Source organism: Argopecten irradians, chromosome 10 (genome assembly GCF_041381155.1).
Source record: "Argopecten irradians isolate NY chromosome 10, Ai_NY, whole genome shotgun sequence".
Classification (NCBI taxonomy): Eukaryota; Metazoa; Mollusca; class Bivalvia; order Pectinida; family Pectinidae; genus Argopecten; species Argopecten irradians.
Window position 1 is genome coordinate 22,540,905 of NC_091143.1, and position 25,732 is coordinate 22,566,636.

The 25,732-nt window shown below is 34.4% G+C and overlaps 2 protein-coding genes across 2 annotated transcripts in view; one reads left to right on the forward strand and one right to left on the reverse strand.

Annotated features, from left to right (window-relative positions):
- The window catches only part of LOC138332604 (U3 small nucleolar RNA-associated protein 15 homolog), a 42,885-nt gene extending 33,947 nt beyond the window's left edge, over positions 1-8,938 (reverse strand). The window contains exons 1-4 of the mRNA XM_069280602.1: positions 8,832-8,938; positions 7,033-7,125; positions 2,652-2,836; positions 857-980 (exon numbers count right to left, since the gene is read on the reverse strand). Coding sequence (XP_069136703.1) covers positions 857-980; positions 2,652-2,836; positions 7,033-7,125; positions 8,832-8,924 — 495 coding nt within the window. The 5' untranslated portion in view covers positions 8,925-8,938. The remainder of the gene's footprint in view (positions 1-856; positions 981-2,651; positions 2,837-7,032; positions 7,126-8,831) is intronic.
- A 239-nt stretch (positions 8,939-9,177) lies between these two features.
- LOC138333402 (AT-rich interactive domain-containing protein 3C-like) overlaps positions 9,178-25,732 on the forward strand; it is a 60,373-nt gene continuing 43,818 nt past the window's right edge. The window contains exons 1-3 of the mRNA XM_069281756.1: positions 9,178-9,360; positions 10,103-10,600; positions 16,333-16,405. Of these exons, the coding sequence (XP_069137857.1) occupies positions 9,325-9,360; positions 10,103-10,600; positions 16,333-16,405 (607 nt within the window). The 5' untranslated portion in view covers positions 9,178-9,324. The remainder of the gene's footprint in view (positions 9,361-10,102; positions 10,601-16,332; positions 16,406-25,732) is intronic.

Below are 25,732 nucleotides of genomic sequence, written 5' to 3' on the forward strand. Positions count from 1 at the left end.
ACCTCCATACGACCTCCACATGACCTCCACATGACCTCTGCATGAGCTACCTGATGTTCCTTGTATGTGATGTTTTGACCTCCAAACATCCTTCACATGACCTTCACATTACCTTCACATGACCTATAGCTACCTGATGTTCCTTGTATATGGTGATTTGACCTCCACACAAACGTCACATTATCTTCACATGACCTATAACTACCTGATGTTCCTTGTATGTGGTGATTTGACCTCCACACAAACGTCACATTATCTTCACATGACCTATAGCTACCTGATGTTCCTTGTATATGGTGATTTGACCTCCACACAAACGTCACATTATCTTCACATGACCTATAGCTACCTGATGTTCCTTGTATATGGTGATTTGACCTCCACACAAACGTCACATTATCTTCACATGACCTATAACTACCTGATGTTCCTTGTATGTGGTGATTTGACCTCCACACAAACGTCACATTATCTTCACATGACCTATAGCTACCTGATGTTCCTTGTATATGGTGATTTGACCTCCACACAAACGTCACATTATCTTCACATGACCTATAGCTACCTGATGTTCCTTGTATATGGTGATTTGACTCCACACAAACGTCACATTATCTTCACATGACCTAAAACTACCTGATGTTCCTTGTATGTGGTGATTTGACCTCCACATAACCATCAGATTACCTTCACATGACAAGTCTGATGTTCCCTGTATGTGGTGATTTGACCTCAACATGACCTCTACACGACCTCGAAATTACCTTCACATGACCTACCTGATGTTCCTTATATGTGATGATTTGATCTCCACATGACCTCCACAAAACCTCCACATGACCTTCACACGACCTACCTGATGTTCCTTGTATGTGGTGATCTGAGCTTCACGAGGGATATCCCACACTGCCACACTGTTGTCGTCGGATCCAGAAAATAAGCGAACACGGTCACGCAGAAATTTGGTCACATGTACAGGTCTGTAATTGAAACATAAAACATATTTAAATCTGTAGTGCTCTACAGATTATGTATACCATTAACTGGTGATACCCATCAATCCTATGTCCAGGATACTTGATTTGTTTTACGTGGGCAAATGGGTGATCCTGGTCTACTGTACCCTACTGATGAGGATGCTATAAAATATATTACCACTAGGCCTAACTTCTACCTCTGGGTTGTGAATTCAAATTCCATGTGGGGCAGTTACAAGGGATTGACTATAGGCCATGATTTTTCTGCGCGTGATCCAGCCTTGCTTCATCTCTCGACCTAGCATTTCCTTAAATTGTCCACTTATTTATAGGACATAAAACATAAACCATTCATAAATCAGATGCATCTTCTGAATTTGTCTAAAACAGTTATCACCTTTATACAACTTGTTGCACCTTTGTTGTAATATATATATATGTGTGATATAGGTAATAAATCGAGCTGATGTGTTAGCCTATCACCTGAAATCTTACCCTGAAACCCTTGAGGACGTGTGTACCTGTCGTTATTAAACAAGGTCAGATCTGTGTGCTTGTTATGTAATACACCAAGGCATAACTGACTCCTCTTATTTATGATTCTCAAAGAATCTCCTCTCAGAATTTTCACAAATAGGCATGATAGAACAACTGGTGGCTTACATTTTCATTTTCAGTGTTTTTAAAAACCGACATGAGTTAATACTTGAGGGAAGCGATGATCACCTAGGTACACATCAAGCTGAAGAGTCAACACTACATTTATATATCACTTGCTGAAGTACAACTTTCTGGCACTCACCACAAAAAGGACCGAATTCTAAACACTTCCACGAGATTTTTTTCACTAACTTAATTGATTGTTTATTACCCATAAAATACATTTAATCCTTATTTAAGCACCAAAGTAATGATATAATATTTGTGTTACTTGTAAGGTCTCCCGGGTACCATACCTGAAGCTGCTACAAGTTTGTTCTGCAATCTAGTGAAATATAGCACTAGGAGCTCGTGTGAAAAGCTTAGCCTAGCTATAAAGTCAACTTCTCTATTAACATCATAAATATTCATGCCTTCACAAAACCTTAACAAATGCTAAATATATAGATCAGTAGAAAATCACTATTAGCTTTAGATCTATTAACAGCCTGGGTCATTTAAGGATGTGCCAAGTTATGTGGTGGAGGAAAGTCAGAGTAACCAATGAAAAACCACAGACCTACAGTCAGAACCGGAAACTGCCTCACATGGGATACAAACTCCCTCAGGACATGTTAACCGTAAGACTAGCCCACAATGGCCCGTCACCATTAGCAAAGCCAATGGTTTACATATTCATTGTGCTAAGCTATAGCAATCTAAATATGAAAGGGGAAGGAAAGGGCACGTGTTCATTAAATAATTCTTTACTAGAAATCAAATATATCAGGAGTCAAAACCCTTTTATTTTTTTCATTTTTTTTGGGGGGGGGGGAGGGTGCGGAGAGCAGGAGGTTGCCGAGCACTAAAGTAATATAAGACAGCACGATTTGGTTAAAAAGTGTCCACATCCTGTATTCGAGAAAAAATCTGTCAAATATATATCAGGCGGCATCTTTCAAAAATTTTAAGTTTTTAGTCATTTTTTTAAAAATCCTCCATGAATGGTTATGGTTACATAATAACAGCACCTACCCAGAATGTCCTTTAAAAACCCTAAGTAATGCTCTTCCTTCGACGTCAAAAAGACGGATGAGGCCTTCCTCACCACCAGCAACCAGCAGTTTGCCATCATCACGGAAACTTCCACTATAGGCTAAGTCCTTAAATCGACTGATGGTCTTTAGGATCTGTAGAGACTTGGAACTGTAGATTTGTACCTGAAACCAAATGTCAATGATCACAAAATCTATCATGTATTCATCTTATCGATAAACTTTTGAAATGTTTGCAATGTTTGCATTTATGCCCCTGCTTTCATATGGAATTGACATAGGACGAAATGTGAGGAGACGGAAGAAAGGACAGATATGGTAACTCTATTTCAGCATTATCATTACATTTATCCAAACAAATCATTTTTAGAGATAGGTAATTTCTACTTACTTAGTCAGGGACATAATTAAGTCATGCCAGACTATGGAGGTGAACAAAAGCAGGAGTACCCAGAGAAAAACCAGTGACTCTAAACTACCACATAACCTCAGATGGATAGCTATATATATAGCTTTTAGTTGGATAACTCTATGACCTCTACGTCATTATGTCACTTTATGTTGCATCAACAAACATCCAAATATTCCAGATCTGTGTTCCACAAACAAATGTCACCAAAACATTCTACCTTACATACATTTTCTGATTCATAACGGGACTATATTATAGATGTACAAGGGATAGAAATTGTCCAGGTCATAATCAACTACACAGGGAATACTTTGTATTGTTTTAAAAATCCTCACCAAAGTTCAAGGTTAACATTCTACTCTAAGTTAATGTTTCTCTCAATAACATGATGTTGCAGACTTAGAAACAAGATATCAGTACATGGCAGGGCAGATCAGAAAACAATAGGATGTCTTGGCATTGTCTACCTGATCTGGATTCTAGCCACGGTGGTAGAACCTGCGATACGTATCATCTCCCAGAATTCCTCTCACTTCCAACACCTTGTCTCGATATGTCAGGTAGACTAATTTCACACACAACGATGGGAAAATCTCACAGTGATTTGATCTTCTTCATTATAATAGGAAAATACCACCCAGTGGTTACAGGTGTCCTTATCAAAGTTAATCATTCATCAAAGTTATCTCCCCTTACTAATCACTCATCAAAATTATCTCCCCTTACTAATTACTTATCAAAGTTATCTTCCCTAATTACTCATCAAAATTATCTCCCCTTACTAATTACTCATCAAAGTTGTCTCCCCTTACTAATTACTCATCAAAGTTTTCTCCCCTTACTAATGACTCATCAAAATTATCTCCCCTTACTAACTACTCATTAAAGTTAACTACCTTTACAAAATATCTAAATATCAATATATTTATATATATATATCCCCTTTCTAAACAATCATCAAAGTTATCTCCCCTTACTAATTACTCATCAAATTATCTCCCCTTACTAACTACTCATTAAAGTTAACTCCCCTTACTAAATCTCTAAATATCAATATATTTATATATATATATATATATCCCCTTTCTAAAGAATCATCAAAGTTATCTCCCCTTACTAATGTGCATTAAAATTATCTTTCTTAATAAATGTCTAGATATTAATATATACATATATCCCCTTTCTAAATAATAATCAAAGTTATTCACCCTTACTAAATGTGCCTAAAAATTATTTCACCTTAATAAATGTACATCAAAATTACTGGTAACCTTCTATTTTCAAGATGTTCAAATACAGGGTCAATTGAGTCAACAAAAGACATTTTTCAAATATTAACATTTTATCAATTTCAAGAATATCTTACATGAATGTGTATTTTCAATTAGTGATTTTTTTCTATATCAAATGTAAATTTATTATCACAGCGCAAGAAAGGCACATCCATTTTATCGTACAGGCCTGCTGTCGATTTGCCCTAGCGATCTTACACCAGATGATAATTGATTTGTCTGTCTGTATCGGCCATGGATGGGATGCCCAGCATTTATAAGCTAGATATGGTGTGGTATATATGGTACGTCCGCCTGCCAAACCATTCACACATTCAAATATCCTAACAGAACAAACACACAATCCAATGTTTTTCCTGATCACATAGCATTTATATTTCAACATATCAAGCTGTTGTTTCAATCAATCTAAAACTTTTACCTGGTATTTTCATCAAATGGGCTTGTATAAATATCAATTCCACTCATGTGAAATACTACACTGACTTTTATCTTAGATCTGCCAGGACTTATATCAAAACTCTCAAGGAATACATTCTTTCTGTTGATAACATGTTACAGTTCCCTTTAAAAAATTGTAAGTGATAAAGAGTTATATTTCTTTTCAATATTATCAAATTTTCCCCTTTTTAATTTCATATCCATATTACAACTTGTCAGGCAAATTGCTCAGTAATCTGTCCTCTCCATTCACTATAAAACCTTGTCATTTTTTCAAACCAATATGAAATCCAATTTCTTAAGACGATTTTCAGTCCAAATAATCTTGTAAATATTAATTTACAAATAATCTTGTTAGGATTGATTTAATTTCTGTTCCATTCCTAATACTTAATCACAGTCTAGGAAATTAAAAACTGTATCGCAATTCTTTCTAAGCTACCCTCTAGGTAAACTTGTATAGGATGTTCAAGGTTTCCTGGGTTTTATCCTGTTAATTCTTGAATGCTTACTCTCTGTCACAGATATTCAGGGCTATCTCCTGCTTTTCTTCGTGCATAAGTAAGGTACATTCTCAAGTCTGTGGACACAGGTTTCTGGAGCTATCTTCAGTTTTCCTTGGGTGTAGGTGCATACTGTCTTTGGATACAGGTTTCGAGAATATCTCGGGTTTTTTCTTGTATGCAAGGTGCGTACTGTCTTTGAATACAGGTTTCGAGGATATCTCGGGTTTTTCTTGGATGCAAGGTGCGTACTGTCTTTGGACATAGGTTCTCAGGGCCATCTCCAGTTTTCCTTGGGTGTAGGTGCATACTGTCTTTGGATACAGGTTTCGAGGATATCTCCGGTTTTCCTTGGATGCAAGGTGCGTACTGTCTTTAGACATAGGTTCCCAGGGCCATCTCCAGTTTTCCTTGGGTGAAAAGTGCATACTGTCTTTGGATACAGGTTTCGAGGATATCTCGTGTTTTTCTTGGATGCAAGGTGCGTACTGTCTTTAGACATAGGCTCCCAGGGCCATCTCCAGTTTTCCTTGGGTGAAAAGTGCATACTGTCTTTGGATACAGGTTTCGAGGATATCTCCGGTTTTCCTTGGATGCAAGGTGCGTACTGTCTTTGGATATAGGTTCTCAGGGCCATCTCCAGTTTTCCTTGGGTGAAAAGTGCATACTGTCTTTGGATACAGGTTTCGAGGATATCTCCGGTTTTTCTTGGATGCAAGGTGCGTACTGTCTTTAGACATAGGTTCTCAGGGCCATCTCCAGTTTTCCTTGGGTGAAAAGTGCATACTGTCTTTGAATACAGGTTTCGAGGATATCTCCGGTTTTCCTTGGATGCAAGGTGCGTACTGTCTTTGGATATAGGATCCCAGGACCATCTCCACTTTTCCTTGTGTGTAAGGTGCATATTGTATGTGGATACAGGTTTCTTGAGGTATCTCTGGGTTTTTCTTGGGTATATTTCCAGGGCTATCATCAGTTTTGCTTGGGTATAAGGTGAGTACTGGCTTTGGATACAGGTTTCCGGGGATATCTTCTCTTTTTCTTGGATGCAAAATACATACTGATGATGGAGAGAGTGTCTTTTCTATATCTAATATTTGCTAATTATTTATGTATGACATGTTATAGTAGATATGCATGTGAATATTTTTTTAATAATGGAGCCTGTCTAAAACAGACTTTTCGGTATGTACAACCAGAAACTTGTTCACATCAAATGTCTTTGCTACTGACTGATCCTGAAAAGAAAATCAGACCTTCATGTATAAGGCCTAAATGGTCAACTGTGTGTATAGGGTTCTACAATGAATGGGACCAATTCATGTAACATGTGATAGGCAGATACCAAATAACGTCTGCGCAGGACTGGTATCTCTAGTGGTGATGGACCATAACTATAATGTAGTAATCTTCATGCTGAAATGACGTAGCACAGGATATCAACTTTTGACGTTATTCAGGGTATCAGGTGGTACATAAATGATTCCTATTGTAAATTTCATTCATAAAAAGTAACAAAAAATGCATACTGCATTTTGATAGTAAAAGTGATGAAGATAGCAATAAGCCTTAAACATTGTATCTTTTATAACGTTTATTTACTGTGATGGTATTATACCAAAATGGTGATGGTAACCATGGTAACTCTAAAATTGTACCATGTTATTTACCAAGTGACATTTAACCTAAATTCTTACAATGTACCTTACTTACCCTGGTAGAATTTGTTACTGCAAAACTGTGAGGCTCAGATGGACTAAACTCTATGTTTGTGATGGCTCCAAATTCCTTTTTGGTCACAGGTACCTGGAAAACATAAAGAGATCATTATTATTGAAATGAAAAAAATCTAAAAACATTTTGCAGAAGAAATGTGTTCCTTGTATTCATAACTAGTGTTTGATAAGTGTTTTACAAAAGGTGTAATTGGGAAGTTGTCTCCCCTGTAGGCACCAAGTTCATTGGACAATACTCCAGGTTTTATTGTAACCAATATATGCATGTATACAGAGAGTTTGATTAATAAGGTTAAATCACAACTGAAAGACATCACTGACTTTAATAAACTGTAGCATTTTTCTGTAGGTAATATATAGTGAAATAATGCTTTAATAACTAAATATTGGCACGGAGAGAAAAAAGGGTAAATACTTATTTCCACTATGCAACTTGTAGCTTATCCCTCTTACTCTTTTTAATGAATCCTTTGACTAACATTCTTGTCTAACATAAACAAATCATATCCTTTGGTCTTAAAATTGATCAAATACATGTCTAACAGAACTGAACTTGGTCAATATATTTGGACTTTTGGTGACTGCTTGGCTCAAGAAGGCAGATCCAGCTAGGGTTTGGGGGTCCTGCAGGGTTCGAAATCTGGTCCGGTCGCTACATTTTCTCCTATCCTGTTACTACATTGGCAAGCTTGCTAATCTGTTTCAACGATTGAGAGTTGCTTATATTGTAAGTATGCTTAGCAGTGTGATATCAGAACTTGTATCGAAATAGTTGTGCCTTCAGGTTGAAGAATTGAGGAAAAGAAAAGGAGTGTAACGAAAATGGACAGGGGGTCAATCAAATTGATTGGGTGTCTCATTCGATAGAGGATCCACCTAGTGTTCTGAGGTCCTGATCCAACCCCGGAAGCTACAGGCCGCTACATTCTTTCCTGTCCTTTTACAAATGCATGTCCATATAATTAATCAAAACTGTTTTTTTGTACCAACAAATTAATTACATAAAGACACTACATTTCTATGAAGATTTTTAACAAAATATAATATTAATACTAAATAGGGTACTTTTTGCATAGGTATATCTTGTACTGTAAATTATGGTACCTGCATGTATACTTCAAATTCAACTGATCAATTTATCAGTATAAATCAATTGTCTATTCCAAACAGAAATGATTCAGATGCAGGTCATTTTATGAGACGCTGCGGTACTGTTGCTTGAGGTGTAAGATTAAGTCTGTGTTCATTAAAAGTTTGATTCTGTTTGACAGTTGACACACTCATACAGGCGTCATCTTAATTATTCTCTATTTAATTAGTCAGAATTAACTAAAATAAAGGCTGGCGATCAGACAGTCCATCAGTGTAGTTGACAGCACTTCATGCCACCAGTTACCATCGGATCTGCGCCATGTATGAAATACCTAGATATGTCACACGGATAGAGAATTGTGTAAAGTTGACAGACACACCAAGGAAAATGAAGGTCTACATATCAAATTTTAAAAGTAGAAAAATGATCTATTTGAGCTAAAATATATCATCAGTGTTAAATCTACACGTAACAGTAAATTTGACGGAATCTCAATTCAGTATGAATAGTTCAGGCCTGGTGAAATAGAGAAACAATCCGTTTGTTTACATTTTACACTGAACGTGTGAAAAAGAGCACGTGTGTTGATCGACATAAACAAACCGGTAAATGTGTATCTGGAGAGGTTAATCGCTGCAAATTAATTTGGATATATAGCAGAAATATAAATTCAATCAACAGACCTCCAAATTTTTCCAGTAGTTTGTGTCTGAAGTGATATTTTCCCCAACACGTGGAGTTGATTTTATCACGGTTTTCTTGAAGGAGGCCGCCATTTTGGATGTAGCCTCGGTGCGGTACCAGAGTGGTTATAATTTATATGTGAAATGTTAGCTAATATTTTTCTTCAATGTATGATATATTAACGTTTTATTGCAATTCATAGAAAGAAAATCCTTGGATATTCCGTATGTCGATAGTTGGTTTAAAATAATGAATATTCATAGAGTTAGAGAGTATGTTTATTCATCTGTAACTAAAAGTTGAAAGGTCATAGGTTAAAAGGTTCTGTGTTTCTTTTTCCCCAATCACGTGCTACCGGCGCATAAATTAATTTGTACGGATGACGGGGATAGGATTATATTCATTGATAAAGTGTACGAATCTGAAGTTGGTTAGATCAATTTTGGTGAATAAAGACTTGTCTACACTCCGGTAATTTTGCACGGCTAAGAAATGTCGAACGGAGAAAACAGTGTGGATGGCAGCGTGGTGAGTACTGTATATATATTTACTACTCTCTTCACTGTTACTTTAATGCAACTTTAGGGTACGAACACACAGATCTCTATCCGCTATCAACACACATCATATGTATTTAATTTTAAAAAAGAAATCTGGAAGTATTTCTTTAGTTTTTATTTTCTCTTTCCATTTTTTAATAAATCATTTTATACAGATTTAATAATTTTATAAACAATCGTCTTTTTAAATTTAATGCTATTTTCATATTTTTATGAACTAGTTTTGTTGTTCAGGAAATGGTATAAAAACTTGTTATTACAAAAGTTGATAACACAAAGATTTATAATTGATTTTCGCGCGTTGGAGATTAACTTTGCTTATTTAGTAATTTACTCTTACTTTTAGATTATCTTCTAGATTTTTTTTTCATCTTGTTCTTTTTATATATAAAATGATATAATTATCAATTGTTCTTTAATCCGGCTTAATCTGACGTTATCTATTTCTTTGTCTATCTACACCTATCAGTTAACTCTGTATTAACGCTATTGTGAAAATCAGAAAATTGCTGTCAAAATAATCCTTAAATGTTCTTTCATGTGACTTAGGCTATCCGACGTTGTTTACCCCCGACAAATAGGGGCACCTTGTTCGCATTAATTAAAGGCGTGTGTCTTTACTCGGCATACTTTATTACTTACAAAATACATGAAACCCGAGCTAAGAGGTGCACAGCTTACAATCCGATAATTATCATATTGTTTTTCAGTCATCCCCCAATGAAGAATTAAACATTTCCGAGATGGAATCGGACAACGTCAGTGAAAACGGGGAAGGAGGAGGTCATTCCGAAAAAATGGATCCCGCCGACAGGGAGCTTTATGAGAAGTTAAAACGTCAAGAACGGGAGGAACGCGAAGAGATCGAAAGGGAATTAAAAAGGGCCCATGAGGAAGCGATTGTAAGGAGACATGAGGAATTAAGGGCCAAGGAACTTAGGATGCACGCCGAAAGGATTCAGCAGTTAGAACAGGAGAGGGGACAGGACCTTAGGATGAATAAACATCTCCCCCACTCCGAGGAATTCCGTGCCCATAGGGAGGGACTCTCTCTTTCCGAATCTCCACGTTTGGACATTCTATCCCACAGTGCTTTTCTGGCGGAACGTTACCATAGAAATTCTCACTCCCCCCAAAGTCCGACTTCCATCAGCCCGACGGGGGACGGGCCAACACACCACTGGACATTTGAGGAACAATTTAAACAGGTAAACTTCAATTTAAAAATACTTATTTAATATCAAAATCAGTATTTCTTTATTTTAGAAATTAATAAATACCTTAAGTCAAAACATAATTAAAAGAAAAAAATATTTGTCATTTAAAAACATTGATATCGGAAATCATTCACATTGTTGTGTAAAAAAACTTGATAAAAGATTTTAAAATATTTACATTAATTGTATTGATATTGAGCAAAAATATTTACTTCATGGTATTTAGAACATTAATGTACCCAAAAACACGATTCAAATAATTTATCTAAATTTTTCTAATTCTTAAAAAATGAATACAAACAAAAAAACATATATTACTCTGTAGAAAGTAGAAAACAAACAAATTAAATATATTTTCAATTTACTTATTTATTTGTTCTGTTATAATGATTTGAGCTATTATTCATAGTTTCTTACTGAGCTGTTCGATTGAAAATTGACAGAAAATAAATAATTTGCAGTAGTTATCTTAAATATGAAATATTTCATGAGAATGGATCTAAATGTAAATGTTGCATTATTTTCTTTTGATTGTAAATCCCAGTTTTCTATTTAATGTAATACTATTACTTCCCCCAGTCGATTCACAATCTCCGATTCCTCTATAGTTTGAATGAATTAGAAGTAGATCCAATCAAATCTAATTAAATCAAACAATTACCAGTAAAATGGATATTTAAATCTATTTACATTTCATTATGATGTATAATATATTTTTTTAGTTAAGTCTAAATTAAATCTTGATCTAGCTCCGTTTAAGTTGTGGGTAATTAATGATTAGTATATCCCTGTATCAGGGATTGTAAAATTGCCTTGCCTAAATCATTGATGGATACACATTGGAAGTCCTATCCCGACCCCAGCTTGTATTTTACTTCTAATACCATCACCTACATCACGAAATACATGCAATTGGAAATTGAGTTTTTCCTCGGGGAATTCAAACATGTTTTTTTGTTAATACTTTTTCTCTGCGAAGACGATTCAATGTATAAGATAGATATTACCATGTCATTTCGACATGAGATAATTTTATATTCGATACATGATATATCTAACTGAGTGTGGAGATATATGGCCGGCTGAATGCTGAAGCCATGATGCATTTAATTGTTTGGGGTTTTACCGGGCCTGATGGTGGGTCACGCCAGCATGCAATATCCCTGTTTATATGTCCATATTAATTAATATTTCACGATATAAAGAGGCCGACAATCTATGTATTAGCCCTACTCAACTGGGTACCGTGATAACTAATGGTAAACAAAATCGCAGAAGCATATAAATGATTAAAAGCCATAACATCGCTTTATATTGGTCACCGCGGAATATTGCATTTTATGGCATTTTTGTAATAGAAATATATATAAATACAATTTTCATGAGATTGGCCATGTTATTCCGCACTGTGCTATTTGTATGGAGCTAAAAGTACACTATGTACAATACCCTATCAAAATATCGAAATAGTAGATCGATAGTCCAGGCCTCATCTATACAGCCTAATTCGATATATTAATTATGCATTAAATAATATTTTGTTCCGTGTAATAGCCAGAATTGAAAGCACAATAGTAATTTGCCGATGGGACCGAAGATCTTAACATATGGCCCATTTCCCACTTTAACGGAATTGTGACCAAATTAAAACTGGGACGTCGCGATCAGAAGCTGTGGGCGGTGTATTAAACATCGACATTACTGGAAATTTGTCCCAATAATTCAATCCTTTGTGAGTTCTGTTGACTTTAATACAGTGAACAATTCAAATTATAGATTTGTCAAACAAAACTTCATTGCAACAACACCTTTTTTCCATTCAGCTCTATTTATAGTTTATTATTAATTATATGTTAAAAATTAAGGAAATATATCAATCATTATGATATTAATTCTAAATTGATTTTATTAAAGAGCTCCCTGGCATGCCGAAAAATTTATACAAATGACCAAAGTTCGTAGACAGACCCAAGTAAACACTAATAATTTCGAAATAAAACAATTCATTTAAAATGAGTTATGTTTATGAAATGATCGAATGTCTTTATTGGTTTAACCTATATTTCCTTTTTTAAGAATAACCGTTTATTTATTATAATTATTTAAATCGAATTGTAAACATGCAATATTACATTACTTATGTCACAAATATTAAAGCGCCGATTGAAGCCAGCCCAGACTCATTTAATAGCAGCGCCAATTCAAAAGCCAGTGGATTTTCAAATTACTTGAAAAACTTGGGACTTGAGAGTTGAGAGTGAAATGTGTGGAGGTGTCTTAGCGGCGGACGAGCGCGCGTGCTCGTGGTGTATATTTGCCCTCGGGGACACCAGCCTCACTGCCATTAGAGGAGGCATGAAATTGTCTAATTAAACCTTACTGATTTATCAACCTTGGAAAACGTCCGACCGAGTGCTTGCGTTAATTCCACCCTTAAATTTTCTTGAACGAATTTTTGACAAATTTCTTATCAAAAGAAGTAGACGTGAATTAGGGATACTTATTCATAAATTAGTCTCAGTCTTGATATAAAATGCACACACGATTTACAGACTGCTTTTCACTCTATCGATTCTCAAGTCAGACTCGTTCACATCTTCACGGTTGGCTGCTCCGGCGTCTCTCATCTTTGGCAAAATTTGGCTGCATTTTAATTCAAAGCTGTCGGATTAATGAACACAGAACTATTAAATTTTACTTTCTTCAGTACTTAAGATGCAGTCCCAAAAATAGTTCAAGCGAATGATTTTAAAAACACCTTCAAACCTTCAGTGAGGATTAAATGAGCTGACGAAACTGGTTTTAAGATAAATGAGAAAATGTGTCGCATTCACATTAAACTGAATCAAATCAAATTTAAATCTATCGTTATACGATTATGGCTTTGTCAAGTCTATCAAAGTCGCATGTAACATATAAGCAGACGAATTATACATCGGAAATCTTTAGTGTGAAGTGAAAAAAGTAGAGTTGTTTTTTTTCACGCGCTCTGTCATGCTTTGCGGAAGCACGTGGGGAGAAATCTGCCAGATTTCGTGTTTGTTTGGACTCGGATATTCGGTCCCGGAACACAGAGGTGTTTAGGGTCTGATTTCAAACCCTGTCGGCTTTGTTTACGTCTGAGGCCCAGAGATCAGAAGGTGGCGATTCCACATCAATACCTGTCGTCACGTGATCGCTGTGCGCTAACTAAACCCAAGTAGATTTGACGGACAAAATGAAAGTAAAACTTGAGCAACTTATTTTAACGATTAAGTTCGACATATTGTTATGAAACTGTTGAAACTTAAACTTTTATTAGACAATTGCAAAAGAAAATTATCGGGTAATTATTCAGTGTTTAAAATTGAGATGATACAAATAATCGTAAATATTTTTGCGATATGAAGGAAGCCGATATGTTAATTTTCTAATTTTACTTTTGAGCTAAATAGAATGATATAAGTTGATATCAAATACAGATTTTTCCTTGGTTTAAAACGCATTCGGAGAAATCCTTCTGACAACATACTAGCCCTGTCAGAGTGAAGAATGAGTTTGCCTTCCCCTAATTTCCCCCTGGCTGGGATTCCTCAATTGACCGCTAGTTTGATGATAATTTGATACTATTTGATAAGGGTTGGTGTGATAAGGTGTCAGATACGGGATAGCTCCAGTGTGGGATCAGAAGTAAGGCTTTAGGAGGTGATAAATACTATGATACCTATCTGTCTTATCCCCTATTACTTGTTCTTGTGGAGAATTTTATTTCATATTTTTTTTATATTTATACCACTCTGACAGGTTTTCTTGAGAAATAAAGCGATTAGGTTGTTTAATTCGTAGTTACAAATTCCCCTTTCAAAACAAGATTGATATGCTGACCTTATGGAATCTAATTTTGAAAAAGTTCAATGGTGCCATTTTAAATTTTAAATTGCAGAATAATTGTACCTGTCTTTTCAAACTGAAGTATCATTCATCAGAATAGGGCAGTCAATATCTATATTATGTTCAATTTAATATCATGTTTTTACTGATGAAAGAAATGTGGGAAAATTTATATCTGTAGATACCCCAGCTTGCTCTAGGTGTTGTTTCAATGAGTTATTTATTTTGAAATGGTATTTTAATATAATTAACATAGGTAGAGGGGAAAAAAGACTATAAAATTGATAAGTTAAACAAATACTGAAACTGAAAATACTTTTATGAAACACTTATACTGTAACTTTACAGAGATATAATATCTTTTCAGACTTTTATTTATCTATTGAAAATAATGAAGATTTTAAATATAACTTTTTTAACCTTTAATCAAGTGAAAAGTAAGGAAAATGATATCTAAATCCTGCTAAAATAAAAAGTACATACTAAAATGGCAAACTTCATTTTGCTTTAACATTTCTAGAATCTGATTTTGAGAAACAATGTTACAATATGTAACAGATTTCAATTTGTAACTTTGTCCTTTGTAAAAATTATAAATTATACTTTGGACTAGATATATAATTTGACTTAACTCATTAATTTAGTTACCAATCACATTCTAACATCATTTCTTATTTGACATCATGTTTATTATTTGTACTTTGTAATAGATATATCTAATTTGATTCTGCCCATTGATATAGTAACATTTAGTAACAATGTTATCATTTGTATTTGACAACATAGTTATAATTTATACTTTGTAATAATATTTATAATTTGAATTAAGTTACAAAAATAATAGATATAATTTGCCTTGAATAACATATTCATTAATTGTAGTTGGTAACAATTATAATTAGTAGTATATGTCAGAATTGTTAGGTTTATATTTATCATTTGGAAATCAAATTGATCATTTTTATTTGACATGGATTTGGAAAATAGATTAATCATTAAATGGAGAGCCATAAATTTTAACTCAAATTCAAAAAGGATTAATAAACAAAACAATAATTGTCTTGTTTATTTTAATTTTATGCTACATAATATTATGAAAGTAAACACTAACATAGCATGCTTAGGAGATCAAAAGATAATTTACTTCATGTTTTGTGATGATGAATAAAGCTGCACATACACAAAGAATAAACTGCTGCCCACTTAATTTATCGATTAGGATATATTTAAAGTTTTATAACATTTTAAGCTTATATAAAGGCTTCTATTAATTGAAAGTTATTTCTTTATCACTAGACAAGTTTTGTTTTATTTAAAAAAAAAAATATATGCTTTATCCCAAATTCAGATATGAATCTTCAACATTTCACACAAATTGTAGAATTAATCAATCTTGTTTATTTATGGAATATAATTGCTAAATGTGCCATATCATTATCGTGAAAGTGATTAATATTTTAATTAACTATGCTTAGAATGAAATGATGAAATATTGAACATGTTTGATAATAAAAATTCTGTAAAGTTTGATTACTTAAAAGGAGTGTTATCTAAAAGTTATAATTGATTTAGATCTGTTGATTTGATAACTTAGTGCTGCACATGCTATTAGTATAATTTATGTTTTTGTTATTTTACTATGATCTATATGATGCTAACTTCATCAAGTTGACTGGTATCAACTTGACATAAAATGTTTTGTAGATAATCTTTAATAATGGGGTCACATTTTAAAATATATTTTTCTTCCTGTAAGTACTTATTTTTTACAAAGATTTGATGGACATTTAAATTTTTTGTGCAAATAATATTATTTACAAATTTATATTCTTTTATACATCGTTATTTTTCAGCTATATGAATTAAGTGAAGACCCAAAGAGAAAAGAGTTTTTAGATGACCTGTTTCAGTTTATGCAGAAAAGGGGTAAGTTTTTATCCTTTGTTTATTCTCAGGTCCACTTAAAGCAACCAACTGGCATCTGAATGAAAACAGAAAGACATTCATGACATATTCAAACTTTATATCATCAGCGATTATTTCATATTTAAATCAGTTTGGGATACAATATATATCAAAGGATTTTCTTTTTACCTGAATGACATCTTGTACAACAGAATATTTTAAAGTATCAAATTAAATTGCTGGTTGATTCGTGTTTATTCAGAATTATTGTCGATAATGTCAATTTGTTTCATACTAATGTCACCATTAAATATTTGTTAAACGAACCAGCAACCTCGGTAGACGTCTCCACATAATACAAACTTCAGTATAAACTACAAACGCACATAAACCATATTTCTCAAACCTTCCACATTTGAATCAATTTTGTTAATAGCACAAATTACATCTGACAATTTAATATGATTTATTCATATTCTTGAATTAGAATAATTTGCAATAAAAAATAATGACAATTAGATATGTTTAAATATTAAAATATAATTTTTCGATCCTGATGGCATAACATCATGTTAACTTTGTGATAAATCAGCCGTATAATGAAATAAAATCACACTATTTCTCACGGATTTCGCGTCCTTAACACGAATGTCACATTGTGAAGCATTTCTTTTTCTTCACTTAACAGGCCTCAAGGTCCTTGTCATGCAAACTTATTCTTTTGTCTTTTATTGCCAAAAGAAATTATAAATTTTCAGCAGATAAATTGTATTAATGCTTGGTCCTTAATAATCTTTTATTAAAGTCAATGTTTACTTTGGAAATGGAAACAAATTTTGCTGATTTCCTTTTGCAGTAAATCAAGCGTGTCTACTATTTAACTTCCCAATGAATGATAGTGTTTAAGAAATTTAAAGTTCTATTGTTGAACACATCTGTTAGATTGCATGAAAACTTAATAGAAGACAGGTTATTACGGAAATCATTTGGTATTTAAGTAATTATATGGGGGAGCGTATGTAATGCCTGGAGGTAGGCTAGTGGTAACCTCGTGATGAGTGTCGATCATTCGTCGCTGCCTAATGCTACCATACAAGGAAATGGATGTGGCCATTTTCAAGGGGCTAGGCTAAGAACGGTGTCTGATTGCTGCGAATCATGGAAAGTATTAATCAATAATAGTTGTGAGATGTATCAGAGCGATGCTCGCGTCTGATTAACTCTAACAGATATCACTCCCAGCCAACAATTACCAACCATTTGATACTTTTTCCCTGCTCCTCAATGTTCGTAAACTATTGGCTTTTTTGCCATTATGAGCCCAAGCAAATTAAGTTTTAGGGGATGAAGTTGGGACCCTATACTGATCGCTGGAGTTGATAAGATGCTTTGGGGGTTGATTAGCGGAGCGAGCTGCCGAGACTTCGGTGTGACATGCGATCACGATAGGGGTGTAAACAGGGGTGGCCTATATATATACCCATCACTGCCATAATTTATATATACCTCCCGTAGTCAGCCCTATACATCACACTATGATTTGTCCCCAACTGACCGGTAATGATGGGGTTGGTCTTCCTACCAGCGACTCACAATACAGGTTACAGTAAGCTCCGACCTGAGGTACAGTCGGGACACAGAACAATAGTAACACACAGAGGGCAGCACCCATGAGGACAAATCTCCGACCCCTTGCATGTAAACAGAGTGCAAATGTATTTATCATTTTATTGTAACCCCTAATCAGGGAAATGAAATATTGGACAATTTCAGTTGAGTCAGTATTTTGGTATTCCAAAAAGATGGATATTGTAGTTTGATAGATTTACCGAGATAAAATATTGTATACGCCACATCCCGATCAGGTTTCTGTGAATTTCTTCTAGATTCATCATTTCACTTGAATCATGTTCGTCTGAAGATACATTTGAAACAATAAGTATATGTTATGACATTAGTCATTCTTAAATACTGATTTAAAAAATGAACTATTAATTTAAAATAATAAGTATATATTATGATATAAGTCATTCTTAAATCCTGATTAATAAGATAATGTATTAATTTGAAATAATAAGTATGCAATATGGCATTAGTCAATTCATAATACTGATTCAAAAAATGAACATTTCATTTAAAATAATAAGTATAAATTATGACTTAAGACAATTCTTAAATATTGATTAAAGAAATAATATATTGTTACCCATATGTTTGTCCCATCTTGTCTTAACTTCATATGGAGGCAGGGGAACTTTTATGCTATACAGACATTTCTAGTTTTAGTTGTGTGGTAACAATCCACTTGCGATCAGACCTGAGATTGTTAGCTGTCCCCTGTGTAGCTTTTCTATATAGCCCTCATTTCTTCCTCGTTCAGCAGATTTTTGTGTCGTAACTATGAGCGTCCCCATATGTAATATTTAGAGAACAATGGTAATATATTCCCCTCCTATCTTAGCAAGCATCTGTACTGCTCTAATGTCCTCACAGTAAACACAACACTCAAATTTCAAATCTATTGTCGGCATGATTTGTTCTTTTGTGTGTATGAATTTCTTCCATTTGTTTTTGTGGCTGATCATGCTTTCCCATGATTTGTGTAATATTTTTGGATGAACATCAAAACACATCAAGTTATATTAGTATAGTTGCCTTCTCTTTTTCAAGATCAAGAGATGATAAAAGCTTGAAGAATTCATTTTATAAAATAAATTATACATCTCCATATGAGGGAAAAGACAGAACTTTTGTGTCCTAAAGATAGAATTTATTTGTTCTCCATATTTTTATATTTTTCTACTTGCTAACAGTTTATAAGATGCGCAGTAATTTTGCCTATCACTTTCAAATCAGATTATTTAAGTTCTTGTAAGATAGATATCACCGACGATTAAACACATTTCAAAACATTAAAAGACATTCTGCCACTTTCACAACATAATTTGTCAGAATGTTTTCAAATTCTTTATTACGTTAATTGGATGTAAATGCCAGTAATCGTTTTATATTTCTTTGTGAACTGGATAATAAGGTGTAATGACAAACAATTAATATTTTCATGGATGTGTATAAGATGGAGTTAGATAGATTACAATCTTTATCAGCTAATAAAAATATAGCTTTCATATTTATTAATACATGTTGCTATCGGTTCTGATGTAAGGTGGTGCTGTGTTCGCTTGGCTCCTAAGATAGACCCGACTCAACGTCTTCTTTTCCTGGAGGATGGTGCTACTGATGCTGCGTACCATCTCCGTGTTAAACCTTTCACTCCATGAGGAATTTATTCGGATTTATCAGAATTCCTGATAGCTTCGCAGACTGTGATATATATTCATAAAATGGCTATATGATTCCACATAAGCATTAGATAATAATCACAAATGCAGCTGGTTATCGCAGGGCGCTTCTTTGGTATTCAAATAAAATCTTTAATTTCAATAGGATTGACACACTGGGATTTTATCAAGCCGTAAATCATAGTGTATAATACGTAGCAATGCTGGGTATAGAGCTGGTCTGACAGACTATGGGAGGTATCGAGATAGCACCCCAATGTATCCTCGTTATGATGGAGTTATCACCTATATTGTTTGATACTGTTCACCTAATAAGATCTTATCCACTGTTCTTCTGTAACGAGCCCTGACGGAAACGGCCAACACAGAGTAGAGGCTGCCATCACAAAAACATTTTTGTCACTGCTTTGTTTAACCCTTCCCCTCTCTGTTTCTTCTCCCACTGGCTTTTGTCTTTCCCTCTCTCCTTTTCTTCTTTCATCACCTATCATCTGCCTTTCCTTTGATTTACTATCATGCATCCTTTCTCTTTATCCTCCTTCTATATTTTTCATGTCCTAGCTATCTTTTTTTTTCGTTTTTGCTTCTTCTTTTCCATGCACCCTTTTTCATTTGTTTTTTCTTTTGCCTTTTCTTTTCGCCTTCCTCCAAACCTTTTGTTTCCCACTTTCCTTTTGTTGCACTTCTTTTTATTTCACTTAATTCCCTCTTTTTTACCACTTTCTATTCCTTACCATTTATAAGAAATTTGGAATAAATTCAGCCTTACCCTATCTGGAGAGGAACTTCAGTTTCCTCACCTTCTTCCACTTTTTCACTCTATCTATCTTTTATTCCCTTTATACTATGTTCGCTCCCTTTTCTGTTTCCTCACTCCCCCTCCCATCATCTTGTCATCTCATACTGTTCCCTTTTCAAACTATACATCACTAAAAACTTGAGATCCCCGGAAGCAGAAAGATAACACATAGAATTGATCTGTTTCCTAACACTTGGCGGTGAAAGATATGATAAATCTTTATTTCAGAATAATGAATTTGATAGCGATTTCATTTTATAACCCTTTGATATCTTGATTGGTGTCAATTAAAGATATATGATGCATAAAAGTCTACCATTCCCCTATAACACAGTGCACTTGGCTGATATCTCGGTGAATTAAGTTTATAGGAAATAACTTGATAGGAATTAAGTGTATAGAAAATAACTCGATAGGAATTTATAACCATAGCTTTTCTCCGAACAGAACATTACGTATCTCAGACAGTGTATCAGTTTAAAGGTTTGTCTTATAGTAACATATTTTAGATTAAAGAATTTTTCCTGATTTTGATAAATACCATTTAAGTTTACGTGTAAATCTTTACGGGATTGAATAATTTTTTGCCCGATATTTAATACAAGTTAAGACATTTTTTCCGACATGTTATTTTTAGATAAAGGTGACGACAGAAATACATTAACGCACAATGCGAACCAAAGTGCAAACTTATTAGGCATACATGTCCATCAGATAAGACCGCACCCCACCGAGCCCACAGTCTTATTGGAGGTAATATCATTTTATACCCAGCCAATGTTCGTACAGATAACATTCAATCATCTACTATTAAACACTAGATTTAACTTGTCCTCGGAGAAACATTTGTGTTGAAATGCTTAGGCATTGTACCCCAATTTAGAGGCCATTGTCCGATGCCTCTGGATCACACAGTGTTGAAGTGTGAAGATTGATATCCTACATATTCAGTCAGATATCAGTCAATATCGTGCCAATTTAATCCACAGTCCACCGGTGTGGTATATACCTAATTCATTGAATCACAAATCATTAATTTTCGGTGTTCAGATTTGTATCAAACTCATTGATTTAAAAAAATTCAACCTGATTTAGCTCCAATCAAACTGTTCTGAATGTATGTGAAGATTTCTATCAAAACTATAGTCTTTTATCAGGCATAGACAAAGACCTTAATTTAATTCTATGCCTGAATTGGCAGGAATGAGCAATTTGATTTTTGACTGAGCATTCTATCGATCTTGATTGATATATAAATATCTAACTCTGACATAAAACAGAACATAAGTGGTGACAGAAATTCTGGTGTTCACCGATACATACCATATCACAGGCCTGCTAGATAGGACATTCAAGATTCACAGATAATCCTTCAATTCGATCAAAGTTTAATTCATCTCTAAATAATCTCCCGCAAATATCTGCCACAATTGGATTAGTAAATTCAGCCCCATGACAGGACTGAAAAACTTGAAATTGATTGTCACCTTTTTTTACTGAAGCTTGATTACTTTTAACTTGTTTCATAATTACAATGAAAATTAGCATATTTTACCGTTTGAGTTAATCGTTTGCTACAATTCTGATCAATTAACTTGCACATTTAATTGCCATTAGTCGAACATAATCACCACACAACAGTACTGCAACACTAAAAAGGTCACACACATATTACTTTAATTAACGGTTTTAATTATTTAAATCTTAATTGGCAAGGCCTTATTTGGTCATTCTTTCTTGATTGGATGATGAATTGTACATTACGTGGCCCCCTGATTTCCAGGTTATGGGGGCTATTAGTAATTATTGCTACACAGTCTGTTTTCTCTCAGCCAAGCCATAACCTTGTTAACACAATTTTTATAGGAATCTTAATCTGTTATTGATTAGAGAAATATGAAACGCAACAATTTCTTAAAATAAATGTGATAGTTAGGTTTTGCTTCCCATCAAAACCGAACAAGGGAAAGGAAGCACATCAAATGTAAAAGTACTTGAGAGAAATTAAAAACTAAGTCTGTGAAGAGTTGATGCACTTTATAATATTAAATTCTATTTGAAGAGATTACTGTAACAGAGTTTTTTTAGTTATTCCCCAGTCCTCTACTATTGCTGTAAGCTTTATCACTTATAAACTACAAGAAGCCCAGATTTTAGGGAACAAAGATCGGTCTATTTCCTCCGCAATTAATGCTTGTAATTTCACATTAGAATTCCTGTATATATTTCCAGTTGGCATTTATGATTTCAGATATTCCGCTCAAGTTAACATCGCTAAATGTATCTATCAAGCATGCACTTCTGCTGTTCCCTGAAGATTTATCTCTTTAACAGCCTATCTATTATCATTAAAATTTTCATCAACTTATATTTTTTAATGGGGATTGCCAGAAGTGATAGCAATTTGAGGATATAAAATGTGCCTCTTTTACGAGGATAAGCTAAGTCGAAAAACAAAAAATTTCCAGAAGTTTGCAATAAACATGATTCTTAGGTTCCATTACTCCCATAAGAGACACTTAGATTTCAATTCTGTTACCCATCAAATATTTCACCTTTGACCCGATATGAAAATTGAATGTAGAAGCTAGCTGAGGTATGAATGTGAGGAAAAGTGATTGAAAGTCGCAGCTGACAGACCAGTAAGAGGGACCCTTAAAGAAATCGAGGGTTAGTAGAGCCAGGAGGTAGGGCGATCTGGAGAACGGAGAAATGACTATTCTGTAGGCCTCTTAGAACCCAGTGGTGCTTGGGTGTCACTACCAATACGATTGATATTCCTGTTCGGACTAAAAATATATAGGTCTAGGGTGGTTGAATTCTCCCAAATATCATGTGATTGTAAATCTTAATTCCGGAAAATGCAGAAGTGATGTTGGCTTAATGAAAGCCACACAAGGGTGGTGACATGTATGATGGATGTGTAGGAAACGTATATACCCCACCAAGTTTTCTCCTGTACAACAGTGGGCATTACCCGTAAAGTGGAAAACCTGGCATGAATTAATGCCCCCTACATCCTGTATATACTTGCAAAAAGATCAGCTGTCAAATTCTGCCATAATTTAGTGTATTAATAAATTTATTGAAGCAAGCTTGGCACACATATGCACTCATAAAATGGTATATATGTTTTAGACCTCTTCATCACTCACACTCGTAAAGATTGTGAAAGCCTCCGGCGTATTAATGGATTTGAATCCCCGAGTCGGAGGATAAAATCGGGGAACAACCCTGCGGTCTTATAACCTGGCAGAAAACAGCACCAATTATAATGGCCGATTCTGTATCTGTTCGGACCACAGTTAATTAATATACTAGTCCCCAATTACACACAAATATGATGTATTTATGAAGCCAAATTGTGCATTGTTACCAAGACCTGCCACTGCTGGGAGCTGCGGTGTGTTCTGGGACCGTTGCCGAAGGACCCCTACCTCGAAATAAAGTACTTGATTAACACGAGATGATTCACTTAAAGCTAAAACGTAAATTGTCTGGATAAATAAAGGTTAACAGGCCATGAATCGCGTTCGGCGGGTTACCTTAGTGTAGAAATTATATCAAGTATGCATTTATGCCATTTGAGCAATAAATTTGAATCACAGGACCGGAGGGGGTTGAGCATCACGGACATATTCTATCAAAGGTAGTCTTAGCATGTGTTCATGTATCACACAGTAACGAGAAAACAAGATTCTTCTGTTTTGCTAATTTGAATACATTTGTAGCATTCCGATGTAGCTTTTCAAAACTAGTAGTATTTATCATGTGTGCGCGACTGATCAGACCGGTCCCCAGCGTGAGGTGGTAGTGTTTTATATCGCACAACGGTAAACACAGATGTACCAGCATCACAGTGATTAAATCAACAATACTGTTAATGAACTGTACAGTACCATCAACGTAGGACCCTTCCGCCGTCTAATATCGTAGTTCCTATTCTTCCCCGATAGCTCTGACTTTAGTCGTCGACCATGTTACCTCAGGTTGTAAGAGCCAAGGTGAATACAGGTGTAAAGTTTCTTACCTGTGGTGAATTGTGTTTCTTGAGAAGTTGAGAAACGACTAGTCTGTACTGATGTAGGGTTACAGAGATATCTGAAGTGAAGCTGATTGAATGTTGAGTTGATGTGCGTACATATGACAAGTATATTTTTTTGTCCCAATAAACTAGAAAAGTCGTATCCACACCATTGTAAAAGTGCATCAAAAACATCATAGAATAATTAAGAATACTTGATTCTAGATTAAATCTATTTGATTCTCTTTCATCACCTTATGATTGGAGCTTATGGTGTCTGGTGATTAGAAATGATTTACTACTTCAATCAAACTTGTTTTTAAACACAAATTCTACGATAATTTGTATCTATTGATGAATGATAAGTGTGTTTCACACCTGATATGTAAAAGACCTAATTTGATATGCCTCAACCTGACACAAAGGCAGATCGTCTTTTGAAAGTTTTCACAGTCAACCTTATCTAAGAGCATTTAATAAATGCAGAGTCAAGGAGAAATTCCCTACTAATAACCTTAACAGCTATCAAGTTGTTCACTTTATTTGGGAAAAAAATGTAAGTTACATCTAGGTGACCAATTGAGAAACAATTAAGACATTACACTGGGGAGATAGAGCAATATTAAAGAGTATTTGATATATAACACTGATTTCAATCGGTGCCATGTGTGATCATTTTAAGACAGGTATATATTTGCACAAGTTTTCAATTCTTCTTTTTACCTTCTAAAGAATAACAAATTAACAATATTATAAGTAACAAAATTAACTTCTTTAAAAGTAACAAACTCAAAGTGTTATAAAGTAGAAAATCTCACATCAAAAGGTTATATTAACTTATTTGTAAAATTGATAAAATATAATAATTTAATTTGTTTAATTTTTTAAAAATTAGTAACCGATTATGTAAGTTAGATTAAACTTGGCTGAAACTGATGTGATTCAGAGTTATTTATAAGCTTATTTTACAAAACTCATCAGCATAGGTATGTTTCTCAGGACTTTACCTGGGGAATAAGTCAATCTATTTGCATAATCTAATTACAGGTATGCTAAGGGTTTTGCAATTTCTGTAAATTTTGGATCTTTTAATGTGAATAGTTTGACAAGTTAAGTCCTAGAGATATGTCTGGTTTATAGTTTGGCTGCTGGATTAACATTATCGCTGTATACTTTAGTAGAACTGGGCCTTACTAAGTCGTAAACCATGCACATGTCTCAGA